This window comes from Carcharhinus amblyrhynchos, chromosome 27 (genome assembly GCF_965287045.1).
Source record: "Carcharhinus amblyrhynchos chromosome 27, sCarAmb.v2.hapA, whole genome shotgun sequence".
NCBI classification, from domain to species: Eukaryota; Metazoa; Chordata; class Chondrichthyes; order Carcharhiniformes; family Carcharhinidae; genus Carcharhinus; species Carcharhinus amblyrhynchos.
This window is the reverse complement of record NC_137350.1, coordinates 12,237,107-12,254,255: the sequence shown is the minus strand read 5'-3', so window position 1 is coordinate 12,254,255 and position 17,149 is coordinate 12,237,107. Positions and strand designations below refer to the sequence as shown.

General features: G+C 42.8%; 1 protein-coding gene across 1 annotated transcript in view; it reads left to right on the top strand.

Annotated features, from left to right (window-relative positions):
* Nucleotides 1-12,075: 12,075 nt before the first annotated feature.
* Nucleotides 12,076-17,149, top strand: part of gpatch8 (G patch domain containing 8) — a 174,689-nt gene continuing 169,615 nt past the window's right edge. Inside the window, exon 1 of the mRNA XM_080213740.1 lies at nucleotides 12,076-12,177. Within this exon, the coding sequence (XP_080069866.1) occupies nucleotides 12,133-12,177 (45 nt within the window). The 5' untranslated portion in view covers nucleotides 12,076-12,132. The remainder of the gene's footprint in view (nucleotides 12,178-17,149) is intronic.

The window sequence follows — 17,149 nt, the reverse complement described above, 5'->3', positions numbered from 1 at the left end:
ACTATTCTGCCAGCTCTGTCTGGGTGGAAAGCTAGGCAACCCAGTGTTGTCCCAACATTGGAACCATTGACTGACTATGTCAAACATTTGCTCTTGTCTCTTGTGTTATTGTGTACTCTTCTGGCAATACAGCAAACGGAGGACAAAACAAGTATTTTTTAAGTGTTCTCATGAGCTCTGCTTCCACCTAAGGGAGTTACTTGCAGTTGTAAAGTTAATGAGTAGCATAAGAGGCTAGATTTGAATATGTTTTCCTCTGCTTTGCATATAATCAATGGAATATTTGAGCCATCTGCATCTTCAGCTGAACCATTTCTGTTTGCATCACCCTTTACCCAATAAACAAATGAGACATTGAAATCCTTGAAGTGTTGAACATTTGAAACCTCAATTGCAGATGTAACACTATGAACATTTGTTAAATGCACGTAAAAAAATGAATTGGGCCAATTTTGATGGATAAATGCGACTTTGTTATGTTTTTGTTTTATTGTTCTTTTAGCTGTCTTGTAATTCAAGGCTTTTGGTTTAGATAGGATGGTAAAGTTGAATTGGCTTTGGTCAATTTCCTGGCTTAGTCATTGACTGGACAAACACGAACAGAGACAGGGAATGGCAGAATTGGGTTATATACTCTTCTTCTCCAGTGAGAAGAACTCTGATGATCTAAACTGCCTTACTTTCAGATAAGAACCAAGAATGCCAAAACATTCAAATCATTATTCAACCTGGCTTTACAATCTGCATCCTCCTAGTTGGGAACCTAATGCTGTTGCATTGCAACTGCACATTATTCAATAATTACAAATGATTATAGTATGAAAAATCATTCCAGCAAGATGCAATCCTAGCATTCTGTATCGCAGCATGTTATACCAATTCCACAAAGCATTCTTCTATAGTTACATCTATCCTTTCATCTTTTCCTAATCCATGGGTCTTTCTCTGTGGTAATTGACATTCGTCTTTGTGGGGCATGTGGAAGATGTAAGAGTTTATGAATGAATGGCTCAGTAGTTAGCGCTGCTGCCTCACAGCATCAGAGATCCGGGTTCGATTCCCGGCTTGGGTCATTGCCTATGCAGAACCTACACATTCTCCCCATGCCTGCGTGGGTTTCCTCTTGGGTGCTTTGGTTTCCTCTCACAGTGTGAACGGTGTGCTGGTTAGGTGCATTGGCTGTGCTAAATTCTCCCTCAGTGTACCGGGACAGGCGCTGGAATGTGGCGACCAGGGTCGCCACAGTATTTCACAGTAACTTTAATGCTGTGTTAATGTAAGCCCACTTGTGACACTATTATAAATAAACTTTAACAGAGGTCTTCATTGTTTTTAAGCTAAGTATTTAAAGGTAGAGTTTTGTTGTAAGCTCATGCTGCACAACTCATCTTTGAGTCGTTTTCTATCCTCTGCCACTCATTTTCATATCAGTCCAAAAACTGTGTTTTTCCCAGGCAATATCGATGCCACTTTCACCCACACACATCTAAGATTTCCAATCAGTGAAAAATTGTCTAAGATCCGAATATTTTTTTAAATTCCGAATTCTATAATTGCCTATTGTCTCTGCTGTGTTTACCATTTTGAACATTGTCATTTCAAAGCTGTGTTTCATTCCCATCAGGCTTGTATAATTGTACAGTGCAGAAAGAGGCCATCGAGTCTGCACCAACTCTCTGACAGAGTATCTTACCCAGGCCCTCTCCCCCACCATACCCCCATAACTCCATACATTTACCACGGCTAATCCATCTACCCTACACATCTTGGGACACTAGGGGATAAATTTTTCCAGCCCAAGCATGAATGTCGTGCAAGTCTTTACATGATTGGGTGTGGGCATAGGTCCCACAACTAATGCCATGTAATTCTATGCTTACTGGACATGATGCAGTATTTTATTTTCCCTGAACATCACAATCTTGCATAAAGAAATGCAAGTGACAGCAAACGTGTTGATTTCTGAATAGATCTCAGCTGTCAATTGCCGTAGCTATAAGGTAGAGACTTATTGCAGGAAGCCTGTGCTAACAGATTGGCAAGTTGTTGAACTACTTATATTGAATATACAGTTGGATTGTGAATTTGGGAATCATTATTTTTACTTTTAGCTTACCGGCTCACTTCTCTCCCACCCTCTATGACTGCCTCTATGTTTTAAAGAATACCAGTTTCTATACATTCATACGTTCTGCCTATTTGTAGCTTTGGAATATACTGTACATGAAAGAAACATGCTTCTTTGATTTAATTTGTCTTGTGCAACTGCAGGCAGCGTGAAGCCTGTCAAAACAGGCCTAATTTTATTTGCTGCTGACTTTTTTTCTGGCATGGGTGATAGCATAGTCAGCAATTTAAAATTATAGGTGTGACAGCCTCAGTTATTATCTGGGTATGCCCCAAAACACATTTCTATGACCACAATCAATGGGGTTTGTGTTTTCTTCATAGAGAGCCTAAAGAATCTTTCTGAATATAATTAAATGTTTTAACAACACACAATTATGATTAAAACAAAAAAAAATTGCATTTATATAGTGCCTTTTACATTCTCTGGATGAGGCAAAGTGTTTCACAGCCAATTGAAGTGAATGTTTTGAAAACTTGGCATACAAGTTATGCACAGCACAATCAGTTCTGACGACGCTGGCCAAGGAATGAACGTTGGCCATCACGCTAAGAGAACATCCCTGATCTTCTTCCAAAAGTTACTATGGGGTGTTTTAGATCCACCTGTAAGTCAGGTCTCAGCTTAACATCTTATTCAAAAGGTGACATCTCAGACACGCAGCTCTCCCCAGTGTTATACTGAATAGTTAAAAGCAAAGTACTGCGGATGTTGGAACCTGCAACAAAAACAGAAAAATGCTGGAAAATCTCAGCAGGTCTGAAAGCACCTGTGGAGAGAGAATAGAGCCAATGCTTCAAGCCTAGATGACACTCTGATGAACGGTCATCCAGACTTGAAACATTGAATCTATTCTCTCTCCAGAGATGCTGCCAGACCTGCTGAAATTTTCCAGAATTTTTCTGTTTTTGTTTTAGATAGTGTTGGGTAAAGTGCTGAAGTCCGATTGAGGCGTGAATCCACAGATTTCTGACTCAGAAATGAGAGTACAGCCATGGAACGAAGCTGAAGATGTTGGTCTGTATTTTCAACCTTAAAATGGGTAGGAGGGAGTTGGGAAAATTCCCAGCTTGGTCCACTCCCCTCGGGAGAAGGGAGCAAATATGGGAGGTTTGTTGGTGAGAATGGGTGGTGAGTTGGATGGTGGTGGGTGAGGACTAGAGTCTGGCAGATGTTTGGAAGTACTCAAAGAGACTGTCGGGTGTAGGGATAGGCTGTTTAAAAGGCCAGCCTTGGCAATGTAGGACTTAGTCCCAATTTAGTTAACAACACAAGGCCCTACTGCACTCACCCCTCACTCCCCCCACCCTCAAAGCACTCCCCATGCGCTATCTATGTTACTACATGCCTCCAACTCACCCCGCATTCTCCTAATGCCTTTCCACACACCCCTAGGCCTCTCATGCCAAGCTATGGCATCTCCAAGCTCACTGACCTATCACACACACTGTCTCAAACTAATGAGCCCTATGTTGACAGTATGATGTATTGAAAAAAAGCTTTTGAAAAAAAGCCAACAATTCAGAAGTTTCTCCTATGTTGAAGAAAAGTAATTTTGCTGCAAATTATTAAAAGTGTCAATCATCCAGACTCTTTAAAGTATCAGTAACAAAACCCACAAACCTTGAAATCATGAAAAGTTGTGCAATCTTTGTGAAATTGGCAGCCGAGGGCCTGAGCTGTCAAACAAACGATGTTTTCTCTGGGGAGCACTGCTTCAACAAGATTAATGGATGTTTGGGCTCTCAGCCAAGCCTCATTATGTATGCTTGGCTGAGAGCCCAGACAACCATTATAGTAAAAATCTGCACCTGAGATGCCATGGGGTGGGGGTTGAAGAACAGGGATTAGCATAGAGGATACAATTGGCCTTAGGGGTTGTTGGAAGGGCAAAGCAAGGCATATGGAGCATGAGGAGAACAATTTGAGCCTACATTTTAAAAGGTCCCATCATGCAGACGAGCATTCACAACTTCTCTGAGGGGCCATGCACAATGACTCATTTAAAAAACTGACCCCACTTCATGAAAATTGTGGAGAAGTAGGAGATACCCACCTCCACCAGTGAGCTAGCCAGGTCAGGTGTACCAGACATGCGTTATGGACAGGGACCAGACCACACTCTTTATAGACACTCCAGAAAATCAGATAGCCAGGGAATCATAGAATCCCTACAGTGCAGAAGGAGTCCATTCAGCCCATTAAGTTTGCACTGACACTTTAACAGAGTGTCTTACCCAGGTCCACCACCCTGCCCTATCCCATGGCTAATCCATCTAATCTATAAATCTTAAGAAACTAAGGGTCAATTTACCATGGTCAATCGACCTAACCTGTACATCTTTGGACTTGGGAGGAAAGCAGGGCACCCCAAGGAAACCCACGCAAACGAGGGGAGAATGTGCAAACTCCATGCAGACTGTGAGGTAGCTGTGCTAATCATTGTGCCACCTTGCTGCCCATAGTGGGGTCACGAACCCCAGAATCAGGATCTGCCTGCCATTTTTCTTTACTGGATAAAAATCCAGGCCATTGTTTCCAAAAGCAAATCAGGACATTTGAATTTTGACCCTCGTTCTATTTGAACCATCCTACTTACGCCAAATTTTTTTTCCAAAAATATACTTTATTCATAAAAATCTCAAATAAACTATTGCAAATCTGCATGGCTTTGAATTGCAAACAATGCCGAATCAAAACATTTTTACAGTTTTATACAAAGTACAGTCATTACATTTCAATACTTAAAGTTATACACATGCCTCAATAAATTACTGTGTGCCGTTATTGCCCAGATTGGCACACAGTTTCGCAGGTCGAGGGTATTCTGCAGTTCCTGGGCCCTCGGTCTGCCTCCGTTAAAAGGCCTTATAGTGTGGTCTTTCCCCATTGTGTCTTTGCGGCGGCTGCCCCAAGTTTCAGCGCGCCCCTCAGCACATAGTTCTGGACCTTGGAATGTGCCAGTCTGCAACACTCGGTCGAGGACAGTTCTTTCAGCTGGAAGATCAGCAAGTTTCGGGCGGACCAAAGTATGTCCTTCACCGAGTTGATGACTTCCAGGAGCAGTTGACATTTCTCTCGGTGTGCGTCCCCGGAAACAGCCCGTAGAGTACAGAGTCCTGGGTCACCGAGCTGCTCGGGACGAACCTCGACAAATACCACTGCATCTCACTCCAGACCTTCTTTGCAAAGGCACATTCCACAAGGAGGTGTGTGACCATCTCGTCAACCCCGCAGCCACTTCGAGGGCAGCGTGTGGTGCTGTTGAGACTTCGAGCGTGCATGAAGGATCTGACGGGGAGTGTCCTTCTCACCACCAGCCAAGCCAGATCTAGGTGTCAGTTCTGGTGATGAGGCGTTCTGCCAGATGACAACACCAAATATAGTTTTAATGTAAGTAATGAGAGCTATTGGAAAATGATATGGACACTGCAAGCATGACTTACTGAAGGCCTCCTACATCCTCCTTACAGACATTTTACTTTAACATCACTCTCCCACACAGAATGGCCCAACACGACGGCAGATATTGTTGGAGCAACATTTTAGAGAAAAATAGAAATGCAGTTTTATTGGAGTGGAGCAAGGCAACTGTTATTATCTTAAAGCCAGATGATAGAATGTGTTTGTTAAGTGGAGATTTTTGTGAGGTTCGCTCGGGAAGCAAATGTTGTGGGCGACACAGTGGCACAGTGGTTAACACTGTCTCACAATGCTTGGGTTCAATTCTAACCTTGGGTGATTGTGTGGAGTTTACACCTTCTCCCCATGTCTGCGTGGCTTTCCTCTGGGTGCTCTGGTTTCCTTCCACGGCCCAAAGATGTGTAGGTTAGGTGGATTGGCCATGATAAATGCATGGGGTTATGTGGATAGTGCGGGGTTGGAGGAGAGGGCCTGGGAAAGATGCTCTTTCAGATGGTCGATGCTGACTCTATGCAATGAACGGGTTCCTTCTGTACCGTTGGGATTCTGTGTTAAATAAATAGACTTGGTGCTGGAGAGAGAATGGCATTTTTATTTCAGGTTCAAACAGGGCAGCATGGTGGCACATCATTAGAAGTGTAGCCAAGAATGGGGAGTTTTTAGTGGGTGTTAAATAAGATGGTTTTATTCTCAGCAATGTTAAGCTGGAGGAAGTTCTGGATAATCCCCAATGTCAGACAAACTGTTCCATTGCTCCATGGTAATCCACCAGTAAAGGATGGTAACAAAAATGGTATTGTCAATATATACTTGGGTGCAAGTTGACAGATGATGTGACCATGGCAGAGCATGTGATCAAGGGGTAGGAAGATGACAACGGTGGAACTCTGTCAGACAACAACAACTTGTATTTATAGAGCTCCTTTAGCATAATAAATCATCACACGGGGTTTCCCCGGGGGTATTATGAAACAAAACGTGACAGCAAGCCACTTCAGACGATTGAAAGCTTGGTAAAAGAGATAGATTTTTGGGTGTGTCTTAAAGGACAAAAGTGAGATAAAGAGATGAAGATGTTTAGAGAGGTAATTCTAAATCTTGGGGGCTAGAGAGGTGGAAACGTGACTGCCAATGGTGGGGTGATTAAAAGCAGGGATGTACAAGATGTTTGAGTTTGAGGAGCTCAGCTATGTCAGAGGGTTTTAGGAGACTACAGAGACGGGAAAGGGTTAGGATCTGGAGAGATCTGAAAGCAAGGATAAGAATTCTAAAATCGAAGCATTGCTTAACAGTTTTGTGATCATTGTAGAGACTGATAACTTTTAAAAAGATGTATTAATGCTAATAATGGATGTAAAGGAATTAAACAACAAGATTTTAAGTTAAGACTTAAGTAAGTAGCACTCTGAACTACAGGAAAGATATCCTGCCCTTTAACATTTTAAGACAACCATAAACTCCACCCCACAGTTCTTCTTCACTACTTGCTCTCATCAGAGTTGTAGTTTTCACAGGAATCAATCCAATTTTACTCTCTGCTTTCAACGGGTTTCATTCCTCCCATTTCACTATGTCATAACATTCAGTGACCATCAAAGGGTGCTTCTCCCAGTTTGTGGAGAAGTCCCAAACTAACTACAAGCAATTAGGCCCACTCTTGGCAATTTTTACTCCTCCCCTCATTCCCCTGAGGCCATACCAGAATGAATCTTCCTGATGTCCTTTGTTGCCATAGGATGCATCTCTTTAACAAGAGAATGTCTTTCCTCCCACATTCTGTCTGGTAGTCCACAGAAAGTCAGCACACACCTCTGGACTGACCACCGTCGCTGTTTTCTTTTTCTCTCTGAGGCATATCTCTGTTTCTGTCTGCAATCTTGGAGTCAGGAAGTCTGTCCACAGTCGGCCCCACCTGCTCTTACCTTTGGTTTCAGGTGCGAGAATTTTGCATTTCACTTGACAAGTCTCAGCCTGGTTTCCCCAGTCCCTATGGTAACCACGTCACACAGATTTGTCATTGGGAAGATTGTATGATGCTCTTTACACTTCCATTTTACCTTGAGTTAAAGAGACAGTACCAAAGCTAAATCATCTTATTAAAAAATTGCATTCACTACACCAGGGATCCAGTTAAATTAAGGCAAAATACTGTGGATGCTGGAATCTGAATCAAAGACAGAAAATTCTGGAAAATCTCAGCAGGAGAGACAGCACCTGTGGAGGGAGAATAGAACCAACGTTTCAAGTCTTGAAATGTTGGTTCCATTTTCTCTCCACAGATGCTATCAGACCAGGGATCCAGCGTAGGTCAGTGAGAACAGGGGTGATAGGTGTGTGGCATTTGGTGCAATTTTGGAAACAGGCAGTAGAGTTTTGGGTGATACCAAGTTTATGGAGGATGAATATGGAAGACTGGACAGAAATGTGTTAGAATAGTCACATCTAGAGTTAACAAAGGCATGGCTAAGGGTTTCAGCAGCAGAAGAGCTGATGAGCAGCAAGTTAAACTATGTTACAGAACTAGGCAGTTGTAGTAATGGCTGGATATTTGGTTGAAAGTTCATCTTGGCATCAAATATAAAAAAGTTTCAAACAATTTGCTTCAGCCTCTGACAGTTGCCAGGCAGACTGATGGGGTCAGAGCCTAGGGAACGGCATTTGTGGTGGGACCAAAGAGAAAAGCTTCAGCCTTACCAATATTTAATTGGAGGAGACTTCTTCTTGTCTAATATTGGATGTCAGATAAACAGCCTTACAATTTAGCGACAGTGGAAGAGTCCAAAGAGGTGGTAGTGAGGTAAAGCTGAATTTAGTCAACGTAATTGACATGATGCCTCTTGGTGACATCATCTAAAAGCATAATGTAGATGACAAACAGAATGGCACCAAAAACAGATCCTTGGGGGACTCATGAGATAATGGTACATGATTAGGAGGACAAGCCATTGATGGCAGTTCTTAGCTAGATAGGAATGAAGCCATGTGATTGCAGTTCCACCCAGCTGGCCCATGATGGAGAGGCAAGGAGGGTGCTATGAACAACTGTGTTCAAGGCTGCAGACAAGTTGAGCAAATTGGACAGGATTGTTTGCTATTGTCATAGTCATAGCGAAAAATTTGTGAGTTGAGTCCTTTCAGTACTAGGTTCGGATCAACAACTGATTGAAGGAATTCAAACATGAGAGGCAACACACTCAAATACTTCAGTGAGGGAAGGGAGATCGGATGCAGGGTGGTAGTTTGCAGGCATAAAGGGCTCAAGAGTTGATATTTTGGGAAGGATGATGAAGATGGTCTACTTGAACGAAAGGGGTTCAGAACCCAAAGTGAGAGAACCGTTAATAGTATCAGCTAACAAGGGAGACAGGAAGAGGAGTTAGATTAGTGAATAGTTTAGTGGATGAGTTAGTAGGCCTGGAATCTGATGGATCAGATCAGCTTGGAGAAGTCATGGAGGGAGGTAGGAGAGGTGAATTCAGGGCTGGGTGGGGAATTTGATATGGGACAATGGGGGAACCCAGTGAGCTTGAGGAAGAGAGGGATATGGCAGAGACAACTGTTTGGATGGTCTCAATCTTTGTGCCAAAAAATCCATGACTGTCTAGGCTGTGCAAACGATGGGAGAGTGATAGATGAGCCCCAGCAGTGTTCCTTTTGGCTGGGCTTGGCCTGATTTCAATGGGTCCGAGGGCAATGCCAAACACGTGATGGTGGGATATGTGGTTGGAGGTTATATGGGTTCAAATGAAATGGTCAACCTTTGAACCCTGTGGGAATGAGAGGAAGTATTATGATCAAAAAGATTATCGTAAAGGCTTTGGAAAGTCAGACAATGAGGATTCAAACAGGAAGTGAGGACAGAGGCAAGTGTGGAGCTGGGAGCTGGCACTGCATTGAAAACCTCAGAAGAATGAAATGTAACAAAAAAGGTACAAGATCTATATTCAAAGACAACAACAGAGGAAAAATCAGTGGGTCTGCCAGCATCTATTAGGAGAGAAACAGAGTTAATGTTTCGAGTCTTTAAACTGTTTGTCAGAACTGAAGGGAGGAAGCATGTGTTGGAGCTGTGAGAGATTGCAGCAAAAAGTAGTAACTTTAAAGAACAACAGATCTGGTTTTGGCAGGGATTGACGGGGAGTAGTGCTGCAATGAGGCAGTACATGCATGGGATATTAAAAGGTTGGGGGGGAGAGAGTTAAGATGGAGAAGAAAGGTCAAAATCTAAAGTTGTCCTAATGATATTCAGAGAGGTTTGTAAAGGACCCAATTACATAAGAGGCATATTTATTTCACTTTGAAACCACCAAGCAATTCCCCTGTTACTTCCTCTTCTGAAACACGTGATAATGTTGTCCTGCTTCTTCATTTCCCCTGCAGTCAAACACAAAGCGTTGGCAGTGGGTCACTTCCTATTGAGCTTATTCCCAAAACAGCACAATTTTTAAACAATTGACATTCTTGCACCTGCTGTACTACCCAGATTTGAGCATTGCTGAAAATCAGATATTGCAGTCTGAGTCCATTCTATTCCCTGAACCTTGTCAATGCCAAAAGCAAGATAAAGAATCAAATCGCAAAATTCTGCAAATGCACACTGTAGTAGCAACACGAGAGACCCTTGGTCAGGGGGAGGCAGTGGCCTAGTGGTATTATTGCTAGCCTATTAATCCAGCTTCACATCCCGTTGTAGCAGATAGTCGAATTTTAATTCAATAACATATATCTCGAATTAAGAATCTACTGATGATCAAGAAACCATTGTTGATTGTCAGAAAAACCCATCTGATTCACCAATGTCCCTCAGGGAAGGAAATCTGACGTCCTTACCTGGTCTGACTTGCATGTAACTCCAGCACCACAGCAATGTGGTTGACGCTCAACTGGCCCCCTTGAAATGGCCAGGCACGCCACTTACTTGAAGGGGGCAATTAGGGATGGGCAGTGGTGAAACCACGATCAAGCAGGGGATGAGGCTAGCTCATTGCACTGGTGGTGTGCTGACATTTGCAATTGTGGTTTGCCCAGGCAGAGAGTAAGAGGGTATCAAGGTATCCAATGAGGTAAAACTGAGGCTTTACCTGATGCAATTTTTCAAAGCCTTCCTGGCCTTTTGGTTAAGATGAAGCAATAGATCAAACCTGGGACAGGGTGTAATGCCTCATTGTGTCAGCTTGAATCTTGTGTAATCGAGCCTAAGATGGAATGCAAAGTCTTATCAGCTTGGATCTTGTTTGTCCCTCATGTGGGGACCATGATTGGACTTAATTTGAATTGGCTTTTTTGATTAGAAATTAAAGTACCAAAAGGTACCCAAAAAAGGGCACTTAGAGATGGGCAATAAATGCTGGCCAGGCAGTCCCGTAATGAATAAAAGAAAGAATCAACGCCAGCATCCTCAGTATGCAAAGATGCTCAACATGAAGCTGAGGAATCATAGAATCCCTACAGTGCAGAAGGAGGCCATTTGACCCATTGAGCCTACACCAACAGGGCCTATCCCCTTAACCCTACATATTTACATTGCTAGCCCCACTGACACTAAAGTTTAATCAACTGAACTGATACATCTTTGGACTGTGGGAGGGAACAGAAGCACCCGGAGGAAACCTGCACAGACACAGGGAGAACGTGCAAACTCCACACAGACAAGTGACCCAAAGCCAGAATTGAACCTGAGTCCCTGGTGCTGTGAAACAGCAGTGCTAACCGCTGTGCCACTGTGCCATCCACAAAATGGTTGTAGTGCAGTTCTGGGTTCTCTTGAACTGTACAACCCAGTAGCAGTGAGAACCGGTGACTGTGTGCAGTTTGCACATTCTCACCATGCCTGTGTGGGTTACCTTCAGATGCTCCAGTTTCCTCCCAGAGTTCAAAGGTGTGCGAGTTAAATTGATTGGCCATGCTAAATTGCCCTTTAGTGCCAGAGGGTTTTGTGGGGTAAATATGTGAGGTTACAGGAATGGAAGGCCTAGTCGCAGAAGGTTATAGATAACTTACAGTGGACTCCATTCTTATTGGAAGTAAGTTGTTTGCTGTTGTATTAAGAAAAGCATATTTCTATTGATACTGTGTTTATCTTAGTTTGTGGTTTTATAATTTATCATTAAGAAATTATAATTTGGATTGTGATGTATTTTGTTGAATCGTTTGATAGGAACAGGGTCAGAATGTTGTTGGTGCAGGCTTGACGGGCTGAGTGGCCTCTTTCTGCACTGTACTCTATGATAAAAGCTCAGCTCTGACTAAGGGTCATCCAGACTCGAAACCATAGATGCTGTCAGATGCGCCAGCGTTTTCTGTTTTTGTTCTGTGATTGTACAACCGTGCAAATGAGTGGACTACAGCTCCCAGCAGGACCTCGGGGGAGCTGTCAATCAGGCGGGTCACGTGCCCGGTGCCGCCGGCCCGGGGTTACCCCGGGTGACGGCGCTGGGACGTCAATCAGGCGCCGGCGCCGCCGCCGCAGCAGCACGGGTCACGCGGACGGAGGAGGAGGCGGACGCGGGAGGGAGGAGCAGGAGGAGAGCGAGCGAGAGGCAGGAGGCTGGGCGAGGGAGAGGAAAACAAGCGTCGGCAAAATGGCTGACAAATTTGCTCGCTTCAATGAAGATCGGGATTTCCAGGTAAAAGAGAAAGAGGAGGGAGTTGGGGGTGGGGAGGACATGGAGGCGATGAGGGTTGGCTCTCTTTTCCCCGGTGGGGGGGCGGCGGGGGAAGGAGGCCCGCTTTCTGGGCCGGGAGGCGAGAAGAGAGCCAGGGCCCCTTGTCATTGACGGCTCCGGGCCGTCCTGTCCTGCTTTCCTGCAGCTGCCGTCGCCTCCCCGCCACCACCGACTGTGTCTCTCTGCAGTGCAGAGGCCTGCAGTCAGCCCAGGAGGGAGGGGGAACGACAACCTACTCACTCACTCACCCCCTACCCCCCCCCCTCACCCCCCCACCTCGGGCTCTTAACCCTCACACTGCCTTCAGTCACATTGTCAACTCCAAGGAAAGGGGGGCTGGCGGGGGGGGGGGGGGGGTAGGATTTCATTCGAAAAGCCGGGGGTTTGTTCTGCTCACCGCCGTCATTGTGCAATATTCAGCAGGGATGGGCCAACCTGCACCCACCCCAGGAGACTTTCCTCCTTAGCTTATCTCAGCGTTGACTGCCAGTCATCTCTGATCGAACATCGTTTTATTAATGGGTGATAACAGCCGGTTGGAATTTCGAGCTAAGATCCATTGCTGTTACATTAAGTATTCCTGAGAGCAGAGTGGATTTTACTCGGTCGCATAACATGCCACTAAAAATAGTTTCTTTTCGTTCTAACGATTTCTTATATATTCTGTAATGCAGTGTTACTCCCTATTGATTTCCTTGATATGAATGTGTTGCTGAAGTCAACTTTCTCTTACATTTAGGGGTGCGGTGGAAGGCTAGAATAGTAGAGTGCAATTCATTCATTGTGGTTCAATGTAAAGATGCATTTTATTTTCAGTTATAGAAGAAGAATTGTAATTTTTTCCCCCCTGAGCTTGCTTACTATAAGGTTTTCCAACTCAGTGGGCAAGGAAGCAGCAAGCTGTTGGAGCCCTGGGCATTTCCTTAAGTGCCCTCTGCTGATCAGTGATTAGATGTTGCAGGATTTGATGGGGGAGGGGAGAGAAACATGAAATAATATGAATTGCATGTTATCATTTTTCTTACAGTAGACTAGTAGTGCCTAGCTACCATTTGTTATTCTAGGTAAAATTTCAATTTGGGACGTAATCCATGGGAGGCAACTGTCAGATTAATTGTAGAGTAATTCTAAATAAAAATAGATCCATGTGTCTCAGAATACTGTATTAATATGGGACCTCTTTCCATTTAAGTGCCTCTGAATTGTGCCTTGGAATAAGTTTTAAACATTTTGAGCTGCGATGCACAAACAAATATATTTTTGGAAATTGAATTGGCTGTACATTGCAATTGTCACTATTAATAAGCATGAGGAATATGAGTTTAATAAAATGACGTACACTGTGCAGGATGACATTGGCTTATTTGTTTCTACACTTATCCTCAACAGACCTTTGTAGATGGTACAAAAAAACTCAGTGTGATGAGACAAATCAATTCATTCCTGACCCAAGGTACTGTCAGCCCTAATTCACAGTACCGTTGGAGCTTCATTTTGCCACTGGTTCTAACAGCCAAAATAGGGCATTTTCTATACAAAGAACATGCTCACTTCTTTTGAAAAAATTTTTGTTACTGGAATAAAATGGGAAATTTTTTAAGAACATGCTCTCGAGTGTATGGTGCAATTGTCCCTGAACACTGCTGTATAGTGATGTATTTGTCTTCAGTTTTATGGTTCAAAGTCACTCTCAGAGATGGTCTTTGCATTTGATTTTTTTTATTTTCTTCCTTGCTTTTGGATTTTTAAAAGCACTTTTAAGATCCCTTTGGGACCAGGGGAGGGATGAAAATTGATTTTAGCTGCTACAAATCCAGTAGTTTTATAGTGTTAGTTTGGACTCAAATGCACACTTGATATTTGTTTCTTTTTCTCTTGGAGGGTTGCATTGTATCAGAATACTCTGTCAAGTGGGTAACGAAAAACAGTAGATTTTCTTTGACCTTTACATGTTTTCTTCATTTTCCAGATGAGTGGGATTGCTTCTGCTTTTACCTTTGAATATTAGCCAGAAGCCCTGCAGTGGCTTCTGTCCACTCCCACTCGTCGCCTAAGGAGTCTCACAAGGATCTATCTTTGGCTTGTTCCTATTTCCCATTTTGTCCAATGCAACAGTGGCTGCACTTCAAAAATATTCCACTGATTATAAATAGCTTTGGGACATCATTTGATGTAATGAAAGGCATTATATAGGTGCAAGTCTTTCTTTCTATGGTGGCAGTGTATGGAGTAGGCCATTTAGGGCTGAGATAAGGAGAAATTTCTTCACTCAGAGGATGGTGAACCTATGGAACTGTGTACCACAGAAGCTGCAGCCAGATTACTGAATATTTTTAAGGAGGAAATAGATTTCTAGACTGTAAGAGCGTCAAGGGGCATGGAGAGAGTGCCAGAGTATGGAATTGAGATTGAGGATCAGCCATGATCCTGTTGAATAGCTGAGCAGGGTCGAAGGGTTCAATGGCCTACTCCTGCTCCTGTTTTTTATGTTTCTTTGACTCGATTGTTCCAGTGTTGTAATGCACTACTATATAAACTTACGTTGCCCATACCTTGCACCAAGTTCCACTAACCCAACAGCTTTGTGCTGTTTGATTTAAATTGATTCCCAGTGTGTAATAATAGCTCTCTTCCTTCTGTTCCAATTCCTTCGTGGCTTTCCTCTCCCTACCTCTATAACCTCTAGTCATTTGAGACTGTTGCATTCTCCATCCCTGGCTGCATATGCTTCTCTCATTTTCTTCTATTGGTGGTTTGCTTTTAGTCATCAGGGCCACTAGCTTTGAAATTCCCTACCTGTAACACTCCATACTTCTGTCTCCTTTAATGCATCTTTTTTTAAATAATTTCTTCTCTGGCTCAGTGGAAACTTTTGTGTGGGTATGCACTTTGGAGGTGTCTTGGAACACTTTACTACATTGTTGAACTATTAAGAGTTTTATATAGCTTTTTATTATTATTCATTGTCATTGTGCTTTGTTCACAAAAGTCAGTTCATCCAAAACCACGTAGTACCATAATTCCGATACCACACAAAGTCCCCCTCTCCCATCATACTTGTCCTTCTGAACTATGTTGCTCCCAGTGCCTCAAATTTAAAAATCTTATCCTTGTGTTTAATTGGCATCATGGTTTTGTCCCTCCATATCTCTAAATTTAACCCTGGCGCTGCCCCCCCCTTTCACCTAGCTTTAAGCAGTCATATCTTCAGTTGTCTAGACCCATAATTTAGAATTTCCTGCCTGAACTCCTTCTTACTGTCTTTAAAACTCATAATTCTGATCAACCTGCAACTCTTTTTGTATCTCTTAATTAGCCTTAACTGTTCAATTTTGGTTATGCTTTTGCTAAATGCCTTGGAATTTTTTAGGTTAAAAATACTTCTAAATGCAAGTTGTATGAATTGTTTATTTTACAAAACACATTTCATTAAACATTTCAGGAATGAAAGTGGAAATTTGTCAGATTTTACCCAATGCTGTTATGACTTAGTGGTGTTTTATAGTTTTGAAGACTCTATCATTCTGTGCAACCACTATTACACCACCGCTGCCTCCGCCCCCAAGCCAACCCCCAACTCCAATCCGCTGACCCCTCAATGTTATTGACAAAATAGATCTGTAGTGTGAAAGTTGTGTTCAGTGCTCAGGCAGCCAAACTGTACTTTGGATTCTCTCTGCTTTGCACAGTGGATAACCAATGGCTTCCAGTTGTTGGTTTGCCAGGCTTTTACTCAGTAGGCAGGAATCAAATTTTTATTTTCATACGAGACCACAAGTTAGGTCATTGGTTTGAAACAGCAACTTTGTTTCTTTCTCCAGGGATGCTACCTGACATACAGAGTTTTTATTTCTGGTTTTTAGCCTCTGCAGTATTTTGCTTGTGCACAATTTAGGCTTAGGTGACAGTCCTTTTGTCTGAGTCAATCTCTTTTAATTCCCCATAATACCAACCCAGCTGCCTTTTTGTTAACAGGTTTTTAACGTCCACATTGAACAAACAGGTAGCTTAGTGTCTTTTCTGAAGAATGCTATCTCTATTAAAACAACATTCCTTTAACTGTTGTATTCATTGTCTTGGTATTGTGCATGAAGAGTTAAGATGATAGTGAGGGGAGGAGCGGGAGGTACAGTGCAAAGGTCGCAGTACTTACAACAATTAGAGGGTGGGGTTTATCAGGGAAAATGAATTTTGTTAATCACACATTGAGTAACATTATCTTCATTGTTCTGAATGTTGAGGTCAAAATATGATTTTTTTAGAAAAGTAATTTTGCATTAACTTTTAGCCAGGATTGTTCTTGACAGAACCTAAGCATACTGGAAACCCCCTTTATAAGTTTACATCACCCCTTAATCTAGTTCCTGAACTTGCAATATATGTAGAAGTTCTACTTGAAGAAAACAATGCTATTTTAAAGAATTTTGGTTGTGTTGTATTACAATTCTCTGAGCGGAAGTACAGACTCTATCTTCTGACGTTATGTATTTTCACAGTTCACTAGCACTGGCAAAAGTCACAGTTCATTACCATTTTCATATGAATGCATTTTAGAAGCCAGTGCTTAAATGGGGACTCTTGACCTTTATGTACAGCTCTCCTTATTTGCATGAGATCTTTTCATTTTAGTTGTAGGTCTGTTGGACTTTGGTGTGTACAATAGAATACACTGTTTCGTCATGTCTGTAAATTTTGGTACTGCTCAGGTGGGAACGGAGGACCAAAAACTGTATGCGTTGAGGTGTATGGTTGTGGAACACAATACAGGAAGTGGAGCCAATTCCTTGAATCCGTATGATAGGAGGGACAGAATTTGATGACAGGCCATGCAAAAATGTGGGTCTTTGCCTTGGTAGGAGCACTTTTTCATTCTCGTCATAGAAATACAATCCAGCATCTACAGTATGCAGTGAAGTTAATATGCCTTCTAATT